At 39.3% G+C, this 20,783-nt stretch overlaps 1 protein-coding gene across 2 annotated transcripts in view; it reads right to left on the bottom strand.

Moving 5' to 3' along the window:
• Positions 1 to 2,144: 2,144 nt before the first annotated feature.
• TBC1D16 (TBC1 domain family member 16) overlaps positions 2,145 to 20,783 on the bottom strand; it is a 38,134-nt gene continuing 19,495 nt past the window's right edge. Inside the window, exons 2-7 of one of the 2 annotated variants that reach the window (XM_065236831.1) lie at positions 19,042 to 20,092; positions 10,819 to 11,517; positions 10,608 to 10,752; positions 10,440 to 10,546; positions 10,195 to 10,376; positions 2,145 to 3,177 (exon numbers count right to left, since the gene is read on the bottom strand). In XM_065236831.1, coding sequence (XP_065092903.1) covers positions 2,978 to 3,177; positions 10,195 to 10,376; positions 10,440 to 10,546; positions 10,608 to 10,752; positions 10,819 to 11,517; positions 19,042 to 20,078 — 2,370 coding nt within the window. In that variant the 5' untranslated portion in view covers positions 20,079 to 20,092 and the 3' untranslated portion in view covers positions 2,145 to 2,977. The remainder of the gene's footprint in view (positions 3,178 to 10,194; positions 10,377 to 10,439; positions 10,547 to 10,607; positions 10,753 to 10,818; positions 11,518 to 19,041; positions 20,093 to 20,783) is intronic. The other variant, XM_065236838.1, reaches the window with a different exon arrangement.

Here is a 20,783-nt window from a genome sequence, read left to right as displayed (position 1 = left end):
AACCCCGAGTGCCATCTATGTCGTTCGCTGTGCAATTCCACTTATTTTGATCAGAAACGAAGTAGCAACTACGATATCCATGGTCTTTTTAAAAAAAATAGCAGTTGGAGGGGCATAGTGAACTTCCTGTGCCTTATAGCGAATTTGTTTATTATTCAGTTCCAACCTGGATCTGGTATCAAGATCGGCTCTGCTTGCTTTCTGACAAACGTCAGTTTGATCGTTTGTTTTTAAAACCTACCACATGTTGAGGTTCGCACTGACATAAACAAATTCGCTATTAGCCTTGGATTTCTAATGATTCGAAAAAAAAAAAATAATTGGTCATTAATCATTGTAATGGTGATATTGAACCTACTACCAATTAATTTGTTTCGAACAAATAGAGGTTTATGACTGGAGTGCTTATTATGCCCCACCTGTTCACTGTTATTGTCGCTATATTCATAGTCTGGCGGATAGAATCTCGGGAACCAATTGAGCTGTCAAATAGCGGAACCAATAGAGCAAATCACGACCAACAACAGAAAAGAGCACATCAGCTAAAACTTCGGAAACCCTTTTCTCGTGACTCAAGGCTCGTCTACGCTAACTAACACCATCTTTGAGTTGGGGAAAGTTTCCCCTATCCGACGATGCTGGTTCGATTGGCGAGAAAAGAATAATCAACGTTTTGTTTATAAAAGTTGATAGTACGTTTTAAGTTGTTGGTCTACAATATATTGAATTGGTTCCGATTTTTGATAGATCGAAATTCTATCCGCCAGACTATGAATATAGCGACTATAGTTCACTATACCCCTCTATTATTTAATTGATTCCACTTTCGAAATTCCATCCGCCAGACTATAAATATGCTATAGATACTATAGATTATAGATGACTTCTAAATTTATTTACCTTTCCATACATGTTGGTTGTTGTATTGTTAAAAATCTAACACTTCTTCTTAATTCCTATTTCGTCATGCGAGTTTTAATTGAATCGCCATTGGATTTTATTCGTAGGGTAGAACAGGGGACAAATGCCCCCCTCCCCCCCCCCCTTGAAAAACGCCCGATTATGTTTGTCATAGCTATTCCACTTTTAATTCTGGGATTGTTTGTGCTGAAATGATAGTTTAAGTACTAAACTAGCACTGTGGCTTGTCAAATTTATGATTTAAACGGGAATGCAATGAAAAATCGTATCGGACATTTTGCCCCGGGGTGTATTTTGGGCCGTTTTCCTTTACTACGGATGAAGGCAGAAAAATGGATTCGTTAGGAGCGCTTCTTTCGTTTTTGAGAACAATGAGTGTAAATATTCATACAATGCGCTCTAGTATGCTTTGGGTTGTAGCTTCTGAACTAATGCATCGGATCAAACGTATTTTTGATTTGGGCACGGTGAAATCATTGACATTATTGATGTTTTCTTCTCGATAGAACGGTGACTAGTACCGTATCTTAAATATGAAGAATATCGAAACGAATTTTTATCCCTCCAAAAATGTTAAATCACGTAAGAAGCGTAGGTATGTTTTTGAATTATTATTTATTAAATATTTCTATTTGAAGTCCATGCAATTCACCATCACACATTATGCTCTAAACGAAGGTTTTTAAGATTTGTCTACAGATGTTTAATCGTGCAATAGATAACATAAAGTTTAATTTTCAGAATTAGTGAGTTTACAGTCACCATTACTTTACTTATAACGAATTAAAATTAGTTACTGGCTTTAAATCACTGACCGAGACAGATTTTTCAACAGCAATCTCCTATTATTTGTAGAGCAAATTTTCAAATCGATGTAAGTGCTTTTGTAAACATCAATTACAAATGTCTATTTATCGAAACTGATCGGGTAAATCTAGGGTGAAATTCCACCTTCCTGATGGTGGTCTAAGTTTGCCTGGATGAGCTATCAGTTTCGATAAATTGACGATTGAAATCATTATTTACAAAAAACACTTACGTCGGTTTTAAAATTTGCTACAGATTAGTTGTATCGTTTTGATCAAAATTTTATGAACATAGAGTATCAGTGACTCTTAAAAACGTACCCAAAGTTATGCATTGTATGAGGAAACATGTGTAAACCTACGGGTACTCCTTCGTTTTGAGCATCACGGTCGCCTCTCACAACATATCACCATTACTTTGTCTCCACCTCCGAGTTGAACCACTATATCACTTAGCAGAATTGATTATAAAATTTTTGTAAACATTCCGTAACATCAACAATAGTTAGTATCTTCATTATCTGTGCAATGGCTTGCTAATAGTTTGGATTACTACATTTTTGGTTGCGATGGTTTATCGGTTTGTCGGCGGAAAGTGCCACTTCACTTCAACCAGACTATTGAGTTCTTCTATTTCTGTTTTGGCTATGGGTGTACTGACTGTAGAAGCTATTGTTTAAATTAAATCACGCTTAACCGATTGATAAAAAGCATACATTAGTTTTTTTTTGTTTTATAGATATAGCAAAACAGTTGCAAGATTCTAGAGTAAACTGCACTAAGCTATGTATGTAGTACAACATTGTTAAAAAGCATAGCTCAAAGACTTGTTAGTTATTGTTCTTCATTTGCTGTGACATTTGTGTGCCTGTGTGTCTGTGTCTATTTGATTGCATTATTTGAAACATTCGATGCCGCTCGCTGCGATTTCCACTTGTTTGTTTATGTGTACTAATATAGTAACTTATATAGCATTCTAGTCTAAGTTTTGAGAAGATCTGCTCCGTTTAACAGTAAAATAACAGCTATATAGCTAAATAGTTCTGCAATAAATAGACTTAGCTACTAAGCGCGTGCTGCATGTTGATTCTCTTTTGTCTGTTTAATAATGCTAAAACTAAGCAAAATAAAGCTTGTTCGGATCCTTTTTGATGCCGATCATTGGGTTTGAAAAACTCATTCTTATCACTGGAATGCTTCATTCATTTGTGTTTCGATTCGTACTTTCTTTTTCTTATTTGTTAGTAAGCTTAATCTACAGCTAGCGCACATTTCTCATGATCCAGATGGCCGATGCACTCGATCGAGGGATGGTGTCCCGAATCCCACATTCCCGGTCCGCATCGTTTGCACAATCCCGACAACGTGCAAGGAATCTTCGGAAACTGGCGGAACTGATGCAATAGTCCTCGGGCCTTGCGCAGGATCAGCTGTCCGTCCATGTACATAGCTGGAAAGGTAATTTCATATTTTAGCTTTTTTTATTGTGTATGTAGCTATTTTGGTAGTTAGCTAACCGGGACTCAAACCTAGTTTTGGAATATCTTTGAAATTTTCAACGATTTTTTTCAATTGGATTGTTTGAAATGGTATCAGTTTCCCTTTCTGCTACCATGTGATACCATAATGACGGGTTCGTTAAATCGGTAGACAAACATAAAAAATCGGTTGAAAATTTCAAAAATATTCCAAAAATAGGTTTGAGTCCCGGCTTGTTTTAGAAAACTAGAATTAATTGATTTCCTCTATCCTCTATCTGAAAGCAATATCGAAACGAATGCACCATCGTAAATTTTTAATTTGAACTGCTGACGTGGAAAGTTCAAGACAATTAATCCAAAATTTACGGAGTTACATCAAATCGGGGCCTCATAGCCTAATCAGTAAATGCACGGTACTACCATAGAGGTAACTCTAAGACCACTGGGTCCCGAAGAAAATCATTATTATTTTTGGCTCACTCAGTACCAGAACAACGGTCCCAAGCAGTCCCAAGCTATTTCACTCACCCCTGCATGTTCTGCATGAATCCACACACCCCTGATGTTATCTGTCAAACTTTCATAGCGAATCAAAACAAACATAGTGTAGTAATAGAATTTCAACTAGAATAGGGTACGTTAATCGTTTGCTTGGGACCAATAGGCTACTAAAGTGGTGAGCCAATTTAAAATCGTTAGTTTCGTATTGTTTGTTGCTACAAGGCACCATAACCTTTTTTTGCAGTAGCAACGCATTCTGGCGGTCAAGAAGGTTACTTTTCACCAATGAGTACAGAAAGAGGTGAAGCAGATCGTGAAATATGGTTGTATTAGTAATCCAAAAAATCAACGTAAACGCAAGTAGTGACGTCACTAATTGCTTGTATCGTACAGGGGTTTTACTCACACAACTCAACCGATTGCTTCACCTCGGTAATCCAGCTCATTGACTTTTCACCCCACCTAGTAATAAATGTGGAAGTGCATTTCGAACACTAAAGGCCCAAACGCAATGTGGACGGAAGCGGAACGGAAAAGGAAAGTTTGACAGTTGTCACAAATGACATCAAGATGCCTAACCGAAGTCGATTTGGTTTCAACCTGTTTCAACAAGTTTTCAATCCGACAAGTTGGCTTACTCAGATCGGGCTTTTCCGCTGCCGTTGCCGTTCCGCTTCCGCTGTCATTGCGCTTGGGCCTTTAAGGCTGTGAATCATTTGCCGAGTTCAATTTAACTCATGGTTAAAAGTGACATTTCGAAAGTTATTTTCTATGTTCGAAAATCCCTGTGCTGTCGGTCGACCGCTTTTCGAGCAGAACTCAGCCACAGTTGTCAAAATTCAACTTCTTGTCTGTCAGAAGCAACCACGCTCGGATAGCAGGGTTAAACGATAACTTTACATCTGTCAAATTTTAACAAAAAGTTAAAATATTCCACCAAATGGTTCAGAGCCTAAGGCTATGTTCCATTTGGAAATTTTTCACTTAAATTTGACACTTCGAAAATAAAATAAGATGTTCGAAAATTCCTCTGTTGTTGGTCAGCCGATTTTTGAGAAAGCGTCTTTTAAATGTTGATTCCTTGTCAGTCAGAAATGAGTCTGCTGTAATAGCATGTTTATTTCAAAAATTTCCATCTGTCAAATTTAAGTGAAAATTCACCAAATTGATTCAAATTCACCAAGAATAATAAGAATAAGCCGGAGTTACAACAGAACGGTATGAAAACATAAAAACTGGAAAAACGACTTCATGTTCAGTGTGGGTCACGCATATTCAATTTGCAATGTGCCTTCTTCTGATCGGAACATAAGCAGTAGGGTGGTTCAAATATTGATTTCGCTCCACCAAGCTCAATCGATCCCAGGTCCTGATTATTCTCCCAAAATTTGAATTTATTTGGTTGCGAACTCATGCTGCACTGACCCTTCGAAGTTTATATGGGAATTACTATGGGAAAAGAGACCATTTTGTACTCAACGTCCTAGCCCTTCGCCACAATTATTTACGGGGAAGCTTGCTATCTAAGCTTGTGAAATTCTATTAGCTACAACTTTGCTCCAGACCATTTTTTGATTAGATAATTCAAGGCAATTAATTATTGACTGATTTCGAACCCAATGACTTTCTTATATGATTAATCGATTGCTTTTAGGGCAACACGGCATCTTCAACTTATAACATAGTAGCCTGGATTTTTTGCACTATTTTTCTCGCCAAGCACACCAATGTTGCCTGCTGATGGAGCATGTCATCTTTGTATTGAGCATTTCATCGGATGTCACGCTTTTATCGTGTAGTTCTATCGAGAGTCTTTCAGAGACGATAGTTTTTGTTTTAAGGATATAAATCGTCTTCTAATCTATGGGAGCTCTTCGAAATCGCCGTGAAGTCATGGATTCCTTTGCAACATATCGGGTGAGATCTTTCCTTTATTGTTCTCTTAACATCCATTCCATTACAATATGACACATTATATGCTGGGTATGGGACGGTCCAACCAGGGCGGCACCCGATTGAAGCGATTTGGATGGGGAGAGTGGAATTGCCAACTTCCTGTCGTTAACAGATCGTGAATTGAAGGCGGGATCTTCTTCCCCACTCATTTTGACATCCCCTCGTGCGATGGCTTGTACATTACCGGGTTTTAGGATTTTATTGTTGGAAGGAGATTCTCTTTGATCCCGCGGACTAAGCGTAAGTGTCTCTGCTTATAGGTTCGCGCTCCGTTTTTGGCCCTTCATACAATGGTAAATTGAATACAATCAGGTGTTGTACTTGATCAAGTCGTACGAGGTGGACAGTCCACTGTCTAATAGTTGTGCCTGCAACAATGAGTGGTTTCCTTTACATACATCCATACATAACGTCTTGATGTCTTCGGTGCACTTATGATGCAAGCAATAAGTACTCCGCAGATACCAAAACGACATGCATACGACACAATCGATCGAGATCAGCTATGGCAGATTATGCACGAGTACAGATTTCCGGATAAACTGACGCGATTGGTCAAGGCGACGATGAATCGAGTGTTGTGTGTTGTTCGAGTATCGGGAACACTCTCGAGTCTCTTTGAATCTCGAAGGGGGTTACGGCAAGGTGATGGACTTTCGTGTCTGCTATTCAACATCGCGTTAGCAGGTGTGATCAGAACAGCTGGGATAGACACGAGTGGCACAATCTTCAGGAAGTTCATCCAGCTTCTTGGCTTCGCCGATGACATTGACATCATGGCACGAAACTTTGAGACGATGGCGAAAACATACATCAGACTGAAGGCTGAAGCTAGGCGGATTGGACTTGCCATCAACGCATCAAAGACAAAATACATGAAAGGAAGAGGTTCTAGGTAAGACAATGTTAGCCTCCCACTCCGAGTTCAGATTGACGTTGATGAAATCGAGGTGGTCGATGAGTTCGTGTATTTGGGCTCACTGGTGACCGCCGAAAATGATACCAGCAGAGAAATTCAAAGACGCATTATGGCAGGGAATCGTGCCTACTTTGGACTTCGAAGGACGCTCCGGTCGAATAAAATTCGCCGCCGCACGAAGTTGACTGTCTACAAGACGCTGATTAGACAGGTGGTCCTCTACGGCCACGAGACCTGAACTATGCTCGTGGAGGACCAACGCGCCCTTGGCGTTTTCGAACGGAAGGTCTTGCGTACCATCTACGGTGGAGTGCAGATAGATGACGGAAGAGTACAGATGGATGGAGGAGGCGAATGAACCACGAATTGCACCAGCTGCTGGGAGAACCATCCATCGTCCACATTGTGAAAATTGGGCGACTACGGTGAGCTGGGCACGTCGTAAGAATGCCGCACGACGACCCAGTGAAAATGGTTCTAGAAAGCGACCCAACAGGAACAAGAAGAAGAGGCGCGGAGCGGGCAAGGTGGATCGACCAAGTAGAAGGCGACCTGCGGACCCTTCGCAGACCACGAGGCTGGCGAAGTGTGGCCATGGATCGAGTAGAGTGGAGACGACTTCTTCGGACAGCAGAGGACAACACGACCCACACGATTTTGACGGAAACACTTTTATCACTTTTTGCATTTTTGGGGCAGTCCAGTTTCAGATGCAACAGAGTTCAAGACGATAAAGTTTTGAAGAAGACAACGATATTAACTATCTGCACGCTGGATCAACATATAGTCATGATAGAGGGATAGAACATTATTTTATTTTCATAAAAACAGAACCATCATAACAGATTATCAGGAAAGCCCTTTAGTATGGGATCCCGGCGAAGAAGAAAATTGGAAGACCATACTTCACATCGATCGGCAGATTATTGGCAAGAGGTGGTTAATAACTGAAGCGAGTTTAAAACAGCCATGACAAAATTGTTCACTGAAATGGTGGAATCAGAATAGGGGAATTTACGTATTCTCGTCAATCTAAGCAGCGTCTGCACTTCTACTAGCATTTTCTCAGCGTCACGCACATATATGTGTCTGTTTGTTTACATTCATCTGCTGCTTGCTTCTCTATCCATTCCAATCGACCGAATTTTTCAAAACGTTTTGAAAGCGTTTTTACAACGCTCCAAACTTCTCAGGTGAGTGTGACTATTGTCGGCAGCCTCTTTTTCTTCGGCAACCTTCCCGTTAGAACTGCGTGTTAACCAGCTGTTCTATTATCGGCAACTCGAAATCAACCCCATTTTGTAGTGCGTAGGCTTTATTTGAAGAAATTGATTGCTCGATCGTTCAAATATAATCAGATTGAAGCTGAAAGGCTAAACAATCGTTTGGACACATTCAGGGAAGTGCCTTGATGGGAAAACATAGTGAAATTAACGTTTACATTTTGGTTGCCGAAAACAGTCAATGGGTGCCGAAGCCAACATTTACCCTATGTAGACTTGGAAGATACTCTCAGTGATTCAAGAAGCGATGATCAACTGAACATCCCGGATTTCAGAGGTTTCTCTAACGACGAGGATGATGCTATCACAGGATTCGTTATTGTCAAACTCAGTGATGGTAAAATCAACTAACAGCTTACCTTACTTTTCACCAATCTCGATCATTAGTAACAGGTAAATATTCATTTTATTTAATTAGTATATTATACTGTCATTATCATCGCAACCAATTCATTGGGGCATATTCAATTGACATACATTGGGTTATTATTTTGCATGCAAAGACATGGGAAAAGCGGGACTCACGATTCAACATAACGTCAAATGGAACTCGGAAGAAGAAAATATATTGTGCACAAACACCTATAAAATCCGGAGTGGTCCGGTTTCAAGCTGACTAAAGTGCTGAAGATGCCGAAATCAACAGTTTGTCAAGTGCTCAAAACCTACAAGGAAACCCTGAGTGTGGAAAGGAAACAGCGGACCTACGAAAAAACTGGAACCAGGGATCGTCAGCTGCGCAGCAAGGTGTTGAGGTGCGTTAAAGCCAACCCCGGTCTTTCGATCCAAGATGTGGCCAGAAGGTACAACGCCAACTTTCAAACGGTGCAGAACGTCCTTGCCAGGGAAGGATACAAGTCGTACAAAGCCAGTAAACATCCGAACTGGCACATAAAGCAGAATTCCGTGGCCAAAAAGCGTGCAAGGCTCTTGTACGACCGTGTTTTGACGAAATACAAGGGTTGTACTTTGATCGATGACGAAACATACGTCAAACTCGATTTTAAGCAGCTTCCCGATCAAAAGTTTTACGTCGCGACTGGACGTGGGGATGTGCCGGGAAGATTCAAGTTCGTGTTTGCCGACAAGTTCGCGAAAAAGGCCATAATTTGGCAAGCGGTTTGCAGTTGTGGCCTGAAAATGGAACCATTCGTCACATCCTCGACGATGACATCCCAAGTTTACATCGAAGAATGCTTGGTTCTGGAGTGGTATGCTGCCAAGAAGATTGATTTTGTCTCCAAGCTAATGAATTCTCCGAATGGCTCGGAATTTCGACCAATCGTAAAATATTGGGCAATTTCAAAACAGCGACTTCGATGAAGCGGCAGGGCAGTCAATGACATCCAGCAAATGCGAGCAAAATGAAAGAAATGCGCTTATTCCGTATCCGTTTTCACTGTGCGAGCGCTGTTGGGTTCCATCAAGAGGAAGGTTCGAGATTTTGTTCGAACTGGAGAAATGTAACCATCTAATGCTGCAGCTTTGAAGTTTTAATAAAAGTACTGTAAAGCAACCATTAATGAACTTTTTAAACATATTGAATTACGAGTGGGTATAAATTTACTTTTAGTCAGCCTTTATATGGGAGCCGTTTTAAGGGTTGTGTGCGGCATGTGGTTCATTTTAGACATTATAGTTTGACGTAATCACCATGATCCACTCACGTTCTGGAATGTGGCCTTGAGACTTGAGATTTGGCCTTCATAAGACCCCCTTCTGTCTCGCAAAATAAAAATCAAATAACTAATATTATCCTGACGTTCAATTAAAATGCGGACTTAAGCAAAGTTGTAGCCTGAGAAAGTTTCACATTATTACAGATAGCACAGTTTTCCGTAGATCATTACAGCAGAAGGGCAAACAAGAACAAAAAACAAAAAGTTCACTTTTTCCATAGTAATTCCTATATAAACTTCAAAGGACCAGTGCAGTATGAGGCATCCAAATGAGCTCAAATTTTGGGAGATTTATCATGACCTGATTTGAAATCGATTGAGCTTGGTGGAGCAAAATCGATATTTTAAACCACTCTAATAGCCTACTGCTACTGCTGTCAGTATTATATCTATTGTGATATGCCATGCGCCTCCTTCATTATACTGTTCCCGAAGGAGGCGCATAGTTCGCGATGTTTACCTACATATGGATTACATTCTTCGCCAAATTAGTCGAGAAAGATTCTTAAATTCCATACTTGTCTACTATTGGTGCTATATTTTGATTCTCAAACTATTTGAGTCTTCGTGACGGAAGGATCAACAACAAAAATGACGTTTTTCCCACTTACGAGGTCAAGGGTTAAAAGTTAAAAAATATAAACTCACCTAAAGAACTGAAATGCAATAGCATCTCGTCGGTTCGTAAATCTTGAGCAATTACGTCGTCGGCGTACACTGCGATGATGGCCAAACAGAGAAACAGATGGAAATAGTCAGTCAAATAGTTGGACCAACAGGCTTCCCACATGCGAATCGCTACGGCTTCAGTGAATTCACGCTTGAAACATCTGTAAAAAAAAAAACGATCATTGTTCTACTGCAACACAAATACCGGTTCATCAAGTACTTACAGCAAGATCCAGCGATGGCAGAATAGTAATTCCATGGCATCGGTGTGCTTTTGAAGGTGCTTGTAGAAGCTAGGAACCATCAGTCGTATCAATTCCCTCAAGAAACACTGCAAACAGGACAATTGCTAGAATAAGAATAGGTACTATCCGAAAATGTGCACAACTCACCAAATTCCTGTCGATATCGTTGTCAGTAGGTGTGCAGACAAATATAGCTCGTTGCATAAGACCCACGAAACACCAGAATGTTTCCGATTCGTTCTTGATCTCGCATAGAACAGGAGCCAGCAGATCGCTCATGCCTTGTGTATAGCTGTGAATTATAATAACTTCCATTTTAACTACATCATCCATAAAACCTACATCAAACCAAACTTACGACATCCCAGGATTGTAGAAAGCATAATTCAGCAAAATATTCTTCATGGTATCAATGTTCGGGTTGTCCTCACCGGCAAAGAACGGATTTCCGCGATCCGTACGAACCACGTCCTTCTCGATGACGCACTGAACCGTACGCCAAAACTGGGCCTGCGCTTCCGGGGACATCGAGTACAGTCTTCGTCTGGTGATTTCCTCGTATTCTTGGCGGCGAATTTCCGATAGAGCGGCCCGGTCCTCGAAGGTCGAATTAGTGCTATAGCAGTGCAGCAGGAAAGGCCAAACCGTTTTGCGCAAGCTCTTCTCCAGCCCACCGAAGAAGACACATTTGCGTAGCTGAAGGTCATCCTCGATCTGGCCCTTCTCGTTCAGCAGCGTTCCGTAAAAGTAGTCAGTGGTGATCTTGTTGACTTTGCTCTCCTCCGGGTGTAGTTCGCACTTTCGTACCTCCGGTCGACACACCATAAACTGACGGTAAGGGAGGTTCGGTTCATCCTGGCCTGGAGCTAACTTGATGTTGTGCAATAGGCAGTGCCATTGGTGCAGAACTTGTGCTAGATGATCCAACCCACCGTGGTGAAAGTGAAGGATCTTGTACTGGGATTCCCGCGAAGCGATCACCAACTGGCCGGAGGTGCAATTTTCGTCGTTGAAAAATAAGCGCAGGGCACGCATCTGACTCAGATCGACGGAGAATCTGTAAGTGTAGGATGAATATAAAAGTTTTCGCATCATAGCATACGTATGGAAAAAAAACTAATCCTAATAAACATCCCCAGCAACAGAACATTTACTAGTAGAGTAAAGTCTGTTCCCGTTAGTACACACAAAACAAAAAGATTGTGTCCTTGAAAATATTGAACTTTTCTTTTAAAAGTTCGCTTAAATTTGGTAAATCAAGATGAAAAATCTTATTCCTAGAATATATCATTTAAATCAAAAGTGAAATCTGGTTGATTTCCATTTAAAATTAAAAGTGTAAACTTTTAAAATTAGAATAGGTTGACTTTCAGTGTGGCATTGATGCCAATTCCATGCGTCAGTCTTTTGTCATCCATTCTGCATGCACTGTTCTGGATTTCGCATAACAACACAAACACGCGAGGTGTGAAGATTCCGAAATAAAAAAAAAATGTTGAAATATAGTAAATTACATTTCCGCAGCATCTGAGCTAAAAAGTTAAGGTAAGTGTGGAAGCAGTGGAAATGCGTAGAGAACCAGAGTTCGTAAATGTATACGAGAGCGACCGGGAGAGTGGGACTGATTCCTCTTCCGAGGAAGCGCAGGACGAAGACGAGAAGCAGGAAGAGCAACCTTCAGTTTCGGCGGCTGGTACTGTCGGAAGAGGAACGGATTGTAATGCAGGTAATTTTAATCATACTCCTAGATATTTTCGTGTTATTAGGTTTTGGATTTTGTAAGGTTATGTTCTGTGCAATGAGATTATGAATAAACTTCGGATCTACGCTTGGCTCATATTATTTATTTACGGGTTTATATTATTGCAATAAAACTGTTGCCATTAACTTATTTTTTTATCGTTTCTTTCATTATTTAGAACACATAAACGAAACATGCGAAGTCGAAGAGGTGCTTCTAAAAAAACTGAACCAGAATATTAGGTGTTCTTCAGACCTTCCGGAGCATTCCGAATCGAGTGGGACTTACGACGGTGACTCGGCTAGTAGCTGCTCTCCAAGCTCCCCTCTTAAAGAGCAGCTTGACGAATGGAAACTGAGCAACAGCATTTATGTGCTATTGAAAGGTACGTTAATTGTTGTTTTTCTGAAGTGTATGTTGGCACCAGTGCTGTAAATTTTCAAAATCATTTGAACATTTTTGATGAAAATGAGAAAAGTAGCTATTCGCTATCAAAAGGGACCTCCTCCGAATGGGTGATATCAGTTGCTTAGTCATTTGACGAAGGCATGGATCATTCTCATTTGAGAAACGCTATATATCATTCAATTGAGTGTAACCTACACACAAACGGAGCTCTGGTCGACATTCCGGCGAAAAAGCGAAGCCAACCCGACACCAACCTGACTTCTATCAAACCCCAACCCGATCTTGACCCGACATTGACCCGACATAAACCCAAAATTGACCCGACAACAACACGACATTGGGTCGACATCGACCTTAAATTAGCCTTACATTGATCCGACATCGGGTCGACTTGTCTGTTCGGGACCATTTTGCTGGATTTCTTCCATACTCCACTGTCGTATATCAAATGATAGTGAGTGGCTCAATTGACAGTGACAATGAGCTTCGAATGAGAAAGGGGCTCTTCAAATTATGGTCATATGAGAATTCGTTTACACAGAATTGATTGAATGGTTGTATTGGTTCATTTTCAATCGAATGATATGAAAATTTACAGCACTGGTTGGCACAGAGGAATACTCTATAATCCACGTCCACGCAAACCAACATCCTCATCGGAATTTCTAACGATATTTAATTTTTAATTTTAATTGACCAATCTTTCCCACGGTCTTTCTTAATATCTGTTTTTTACTTAAATTCGTTATTTCAGAAAAAGGACTAGAGTATGAAGACCTGAAACAAGTTTCAAAAGCAGATGTAAATGAACTGTTTGAACCCTGTCGAACGGGAGAGAAGTCGTTGCTAAACTTGGCTCTGAAAGAAAAGTACTCTGCTAGTTTTGTTATAGACAATTTCCATTATGATTGGTTCTAATTTGGCCCTTTTTAATTTTTTCAGGAAACTTATCTGTGTCCGCGTGATAAATCTATCGGAAAGATAAATCCGTCAGGTCTGTTGTATCATCAGTACTATAACTCAAGTGACCGGAAAGCTCTCCAGTCACCACGCAAGAAGAAAGTGAAACTGCAAAACTCCAACGAAAGTGACGTATCCAATCAAAAGTACGGCCCTGAAAGTAAATATATCGACAGTGAGCATGCATAAGGGCGTAAACGCGATGATCGATTCTCTTCGTCGATTTTCTCTTTTGTTAATAACTCGCTAGATTTAACGTTTCTCGGTACGTTTGCTGTTGCTTTTGATAGGCAATACAACCTGTTACAACTGTGCCTTAAACAAGTTCTAGAAAATTGTTTCGCTTAGCTCTTTGATCGATTCTCTTCATCGACTTTCTCTTTTGACAACCACTGCTATTCAAACAGATTTTTAGCTATTTTTACCACATAGTTTGATAAAGGAGGTTCTTATCTATCGTTCAAAACGTCAAATACAACAGGGAATAGGTTTGCAACTGAGTTAATAACGAAAGAGAAAGTCGATGAAGATAATCGGTCAATGCAGATAGGATATTTTGAAATGTTTATCAAGAGTTGTTTCAGCCTATGTTGAAAATTGTTACACTTTGTTGTGATTTTGGGACAGATATGTTTAAGAACGACAGTATACTATTTAGTTTTTTTTATTATTTAATTTGTTTTATTTAGATTTAGTTTCGCTGAAGGAAGATCAGGATCAAATGCTGGGACTCACAAAATTTGTGGCTTCTACTATCAGTTCCCCACTATTCTAACTCATCATCTGTCCAGATTGGAAAATGTATTCGTAGCAGCTTTTATAAATTCGAATGATTTTGCTGGATATGGCGTAGAAAAGTCAATTAAACCGCTTGTTGATGTTCTAGTTTCACTTGAAAATGAAGGCATAGATGTTCAAGTTGGAGGCAAAACTCATCGGGTGTATTTCGTATTAGGCGCTTTATTGGGTGATAATCTTGGCTTAAATATGCTCATCGACTTTACAACATCTTTCAGCTCGTTTTACTATTGCCGATTTTGTAAAAGAAGCAAGGCTAAAACGTAAATCTATTTTTCATGAACTTAAATACTTTCACGTTACCAAAAATGTTGGAGTGGACCTTATGCACGATATCTATTCTTCTGGTGTATGTAAATATGATTTAATGCTAGTTTTAAATTATCTACTACATAATTTAAACATAACTCTGGAAACCATAAATTATCGTAAACAAATGTTTAAGCTCGGATCATCAGAAATGAAATACTTGGCTAAGCCATTCACAACAAATCATATCAAGGAGGGTAATTTCAAAATGTCAGCAAGGCAAATGATGAGCTTCGTCCATTTTTTTCCTTTAATAATCGGTGATAAAATTCCTGAACGCGACCCCGTATGGTTTTTTTTTTTGCTCACTATTGAAAATAATTGATCTGATTTTACTTCCCAAATACGATAGAGAATTGCTCGAAAAATTGAAAAACGAAATTGAGAATCATCATACACAATATTTGAAGTTATTTCCGGATGCGAAGCTTAAACCCAAATTTCATTTTTTGCTACATTATTGCGATTCTATTAAAGAGAAAGGCCCTGTTAAATACATGAAATGCTTCAAATTTGAAGAAGAGCACCAACAACACAAGACAGTTGCACGAAATGTAAAGACAAGAAAGAATATTTTACAAACTATATCAATTAAAGCATGTCTCAAATTTTCAAATAACATTTATACCAATAGTTTCTTCAAACATGACATTCAATGTGAAAACTATGTACAGTTACAAATAAGTCAATTAGATTATTTTAATAAACTTAATGTTTCTAATATCGATCACCAGACAGTGAAAATATGTAAATCTGTTATATATAAGGGTACGTTTTATCAAAAACATGATTTTTTAACAGTATCAAATGGACAGAGTGTAAAACTGTACGAAATTCGTGACACAATCATTATAACAGATAACAAATTCCAGTTAGTTGTTGCTGAATATCAGATCGTAGGTTACAGAGATCATTTTGTGTCCTACGAGGTAGGATCAAAAATGGATAATTTTGCCATGTTAGACGCAGATATTTTTGACGGCCCTCCAATTCATGTTTACCTACTGAACAATGGTAAAAGCTACATACGTGTTAAGAAATATTTTAATTAGTATAGTTAATAACCTGTATAAATGCATTATTTAAAAATAAAACAAAAAATATAATCTTTCTGAAACCTTTTATTTTTATTACAATCACATTTTACAACAGAATTATGAAATGATTCATGTCATTTCAAAAATTTTATCATTTTATTATGAGAGTACATCACAGTTATCTCGAATGTCAACACTTTTATTTGGAAAGTATTTATTTGTTCCTACAAAATAAGCAGATTTTCACATTAAACACGAAATGCTTTGGATTTGACATTTAAAAAGTTTGAACGAGAGGAGCACCTTTTAAAATAAAATTATGACCAAGCTCTTGATGTGAATGTTACTAAACATTTGCAGGGAAAGCTTTGAACTCTCTACCAAAAAGAACATGTTAAGTGCTCCGAGACTGAAAAGTTCGATACTCGACGAAAAGTACGTTTGATTGAGCTGAATTTTGTGTCTGTTATGAATTAATTTTATGTCAAAATTGATGCTCGTATATTTCAGTCTCAGAGCACCTAAATTTACATGAATTTTTCTAAGTGTGGATCTTTTTTTTTTTTTTTTAATTCTTTATTTAAGAGATTTTTAGCCTTAGGCTAGTTCATCTCTATTAAGTGTGGATCGTGATAAACGTGAAAAAATTATGCACACGATTGTGCAAAACAAAACAAACGTAGAAGTGGAACATATGACCGAAAACTACGAGCGAAGGTTATAAGGACAGTCCAAAAGAATCCTGGGATCTCCGGTCGTGATTTGGCGAAAAGGTTCAGTGCGGCACACAGTACAGTTCGGCGAATCTGTATGCGAGAAGGTTTCCGGTCGTACCATGCCAGCAAACATCCCAACAGGATGCTGAAACAAAACCTGGTTGTGAAAAACCGTGCAAGGAAGCTGTACGAGCATGTTCTGACCAAGTATAACGGATGTATTTTGATGAGCGGTGAAACTTACGTAAAAATGGACTTTGGACAAATCCCGGGCCAAAAATTTTACTTTGCTAAACGTAAGGGGGATGCTCCGGATAAATTCAAATTTGTCTTTGTAGATAAATTCGCTCGTAAGTTGATGATTTGGCAAGGCATCTGCAGTTGCGAAAAGAAAACAAAGGTTTTCATCACTGGAGCGTCTATGAATGGACAACTTTACAAGGAGGAGTGTCTCCAAAACATAATTTTGCCGTTCATTCAATCACACGAAGGTCCTGTAAAGTTCTGACCTGATTTAGTCAGCTGCCATTACAGCCGAGATGTCAGATGAATGGTATAAGCAGAATAATGTCGATTTTATTGAGAAAAGTATCAATCCATCAAATTGTCCAGATTTTCGTCCAATGAAAAATTTTGGGCAATTATCAAGCGCAAATTGAAGAAATGTGGCAAAACAATCAAAACACCATCTGATTTGGAGAAGTGGTGGAAAAGGATGGTAGATGAGGTTGACAGTACTACTGTGCAAGACATGATGAGAGGTATTCCGCGAAAAGTTCGAAAATTCATCCGAAAAGCTGGCGAATAATTTTTGTTGTATTCTTCCCTTAAAGCTAAAAATCCTACTAAATGATACCTTTAGCGTTTTTGTACTTTATTTCCCCTTGGAGAAATGACCTATTCTGTGCGGCCAAATTCTAAATGGAACATACTTTATGTGTCCCATGACGGGTTTTGACTCATCCTCGGGAATGGATCCAGATTTGGCCAAAGTAGTCTTGGACACTCGATTTATCCTATTTCGACTATGATCTTGTTTTTGAATTCTTATGAAATTTGATTTGTTGTTTGTTGGGTTTTGGTCCTATTCTTAAACAGGCTTTGGCTGTTATTCCCAACAAAAAAATTGAGCTGATTAAATACTGAATAAGCAATTTATTAGCCGAAACAGTCGAGGCAATGTTTGTTGGGCTGGTCATGTTACTGGTACTGTGTTACCGCATATACGTATTAGGAGAAATGGATGTAATGTCGGCCTAACTGCCCCTAATTTGGGCCCATACATAAATTCAGCAATCGACTAAATTTTCAATAGCCACCAAAAATATCCATTAGTACCGTCCCAATGACGCGTTCATCTAGTTAAAATTGATAAATAGAAGATTTTTAGCGATGGGCCCAATCTTAGATCCATAGGTCAACATTAGAGCCATTTCCCCTATCTAGGAAAACAAGATCTCGTTTAATTTTACGTTCATTATGCTGTGTTAAATTAGACATGGTATACATTTCCACGGATAGAACGTATATGCGTTATGAATGCGACCAATATGGTCCTGGGCACTCGGTTTGGCTGTTGTTGATCTTGGTTTTGAATTCTATGTGTCGCATGATGGGATTTGGCCCTAGTCAGGAACCAGTTTCTGACTAGCTCAAACACTTTAAGGTGATACGATCCAGCGTCCACTAATCATAGGCACTTGCACTGCCACTTCAAGTCTTCTAGGTAGTTAATCTAGGACACTGTTGCGATTTCAGCATCGCAGCAAACATGAGGAATCAGTTTTGTTATTGTATGTTTTCCGGTCCCCTGGAAAATGCGAAGTGGCATCAGACCCCGAATCGTATCACCTTAATGCGACTTTTCAAATCACACGATAATTAAAAATAAATAATAATAATAACCATTTCAAAAGGACGTTATTTTTCTGGAAGATTTGGATTGTAATCGCTTATTTCTAGATAAAGCTGGAATTAGGGCGTAACAGCCTTTGTAAACAATGATTTCTTGGAATTCATGGCACGCCTACACAAACCAACATATCAATCGGATAGGAGAAGTCTTCCTCTACTTGATAGCAGGCTTGCTTCCGCTCACTTGCTATAAAAAACATATTTTCGGAATTTTGAAATCATTAGATGTTGTAATGATAACTTGTACTTGTTACATACAAGAAAAGGTTGAAAGGCAAGTGTTTGACACATAAAACCTGTCAAATTCGCTTTCAGATAGTCACAATCAGCGATTTTACGACTCACGAGCGCTCACTCTGAGTGAACGCTCACGAATCATTAAATCGCTTATTGTGACACTCTGAAAGCGAAATTGACAGGTTTCATATATCAAACACATACTTTGCAACCTCTGCTTTTAACTTTCAAGTATAAAATATCATAATAACATCTAACGATTTTATAATTCTGAAAAACATTTTTTATAGCAAGTGAGTGGAAGCAACCCTGCTTGATAGTGAGGTTGATTTTCCAGAAATCATCGAGAGAAGCCATTGTTTACAAAAGCTGTTACGCCCTAATTCCAGCTATCTCTAGATTTTTGAAACCATGAACCCATTGGAAAGCCATGGTCATCTACTGAATGTTGGAAAACTCACCTTCTGCACTTGACCGGGTTCTTCCGGCTAACAATAGGCGAAGCTGAAGCACTTTCCGGAAAGGCTAGATTGTGCTTGTATGCCAACAGCTCGGGGGACATCCAATTGGGGTTGTTCTCGTCGTTGGAGGATATCGATAGGGATCGCATAAATCGCTCATTCTGCGACAGTGCCGACTCTGGTGGTGAAATATCCAAATTCTGAATGTGTGGACTAGCGATCGTTATGTTGACCGAGGTCACAGAAGCTTGCGACGATAGCACTTTGGCCACGTTGTTTCCTCTCGATTCTTCCGATTCGATCAATGGTTGAAGTTCGGTTTTCAATTCCTGTTCTTCGGCCGTTTCTTCTACGATGCTGTTGTGGGTTTCCGAGGTAATGATCCCTTCGTCGTCTTCATCATCATGAACGTCTTCACGACTGTATTCGTTGCTGTTGCATAGACTGGCCTTATCGGAGTTTGAACTAATGCTGATGGTTTCGGAATAATCCGAACAGTTCATAGATTTGGTATCACTTGAAGACTGTGCTAGGGTTTCATTATAGGGCTCGAGGAATGGATTGGTATTAGCAATTTTAATTGTTGTGGTAAATGGGTTTCCTTCCGTTTTTTCCGGATGATGATGCTGAACCGTGTCAAGTTTTTGCAATTGAATTTCCTTCTGGGACTGCTGCTGAAGTTGTTGATGTTGTTTCAGTTTGGTCTCAAATAGACTGTTCGATCGAAAGAAGCCACAGTTTTCAACCGTTGAAGGACATTTTCGTAAGGTCGAATTCGGAATCCACGTAAGAAAAAGAGTCGGTCTCTTGGCGTTATTGTACTGATCGATGAATGTCTTGGTAGTCACGGTCAAATATCCGGGATAATGTAGGATGTCGGATTCCTGGCGAATGACCGCCGGAGGATGGACGCAAATGTTGTTCTTACAGAATAGAACTTCGTTGTCCTCGTAAACCAGCTCATTACTTTCCTCTCCGTCGTCGTCACTGCCCATAATGTAACTAGATGCCCGCTTTAAGATGTTTACAATCGGCATGTTGGGTGACTGTTCTGAAAGCATAACAATAGAAAACTTTGTGAGATGATGTAAAATTAATATTCATATTATAAAATCAATCAAATATTTTCATACATTTGACTAGTAATTTGAACTCAGTAATCATAAGCATAACATAACTCATATAGGGCTGGTTTTCCAGTCATGGCTATACCACGCTATATGTTTATATTAAGATGAGTTCCAATTATGGCCTATGGGATTTCCATATGCTGTAATTGGAAACAGAAGTGTAAATGGTGATTGCTTTTTACTTTTTGTTGTTGTTCTTTATTTAAGCCAAAAAGTTGAGCACGTTTCTTAGGGACCATCTGGTCTTAGAGTTTGTTTTTTTATTATTATAGTCACTTTAACGCTCTTGGGTCATTCGTGACTTGGCGTGAGAGGTATGGATCTTAACCTCTACGCCTGGGTCGCCTCATGGTTTTAGAGTTTTCCTCTATGGCAGCTGACTATAATCAAATACATCATATCAAGAGAACTGGCAACTTTGCCAGAATCCAAGCGACAGATACACTAGTGAAGGTGGAGGCAACGCATAGAAAAATGGGCAAATATACAAACCTTTCTTCTGAGGATGGAATTTTGCTATCAAATTCGTTCGAAGCATTTACCTTTGAGCGGCAGATGACGCATTTGTGCCTGTCTCATAGCGGTCGTACGTGAAAATGGAAGAGTTGCCAG

Source organism: Ochlerotatus camptorhynchus, unplaced genomic scaffold (assembly GCF_037179485.1).
Source record: "Ochlerotatus camptorhynchus isolate MF236.1 unplaced genomic scaffold, CSIRO-AGI_Acam_v1.1 ptg000041l, whole genome shotgun sequence".
Taxonomy (NCBI): Eukaryota; Metazoa; Arthropoda; class Insecta; order Diptera; family Culicidae; genus Ochlerotatus; species Ochlerotatus camptorhynchus.
This window is presented reverse-complemented; position numbering and strand designations above follow the sequence as displayed.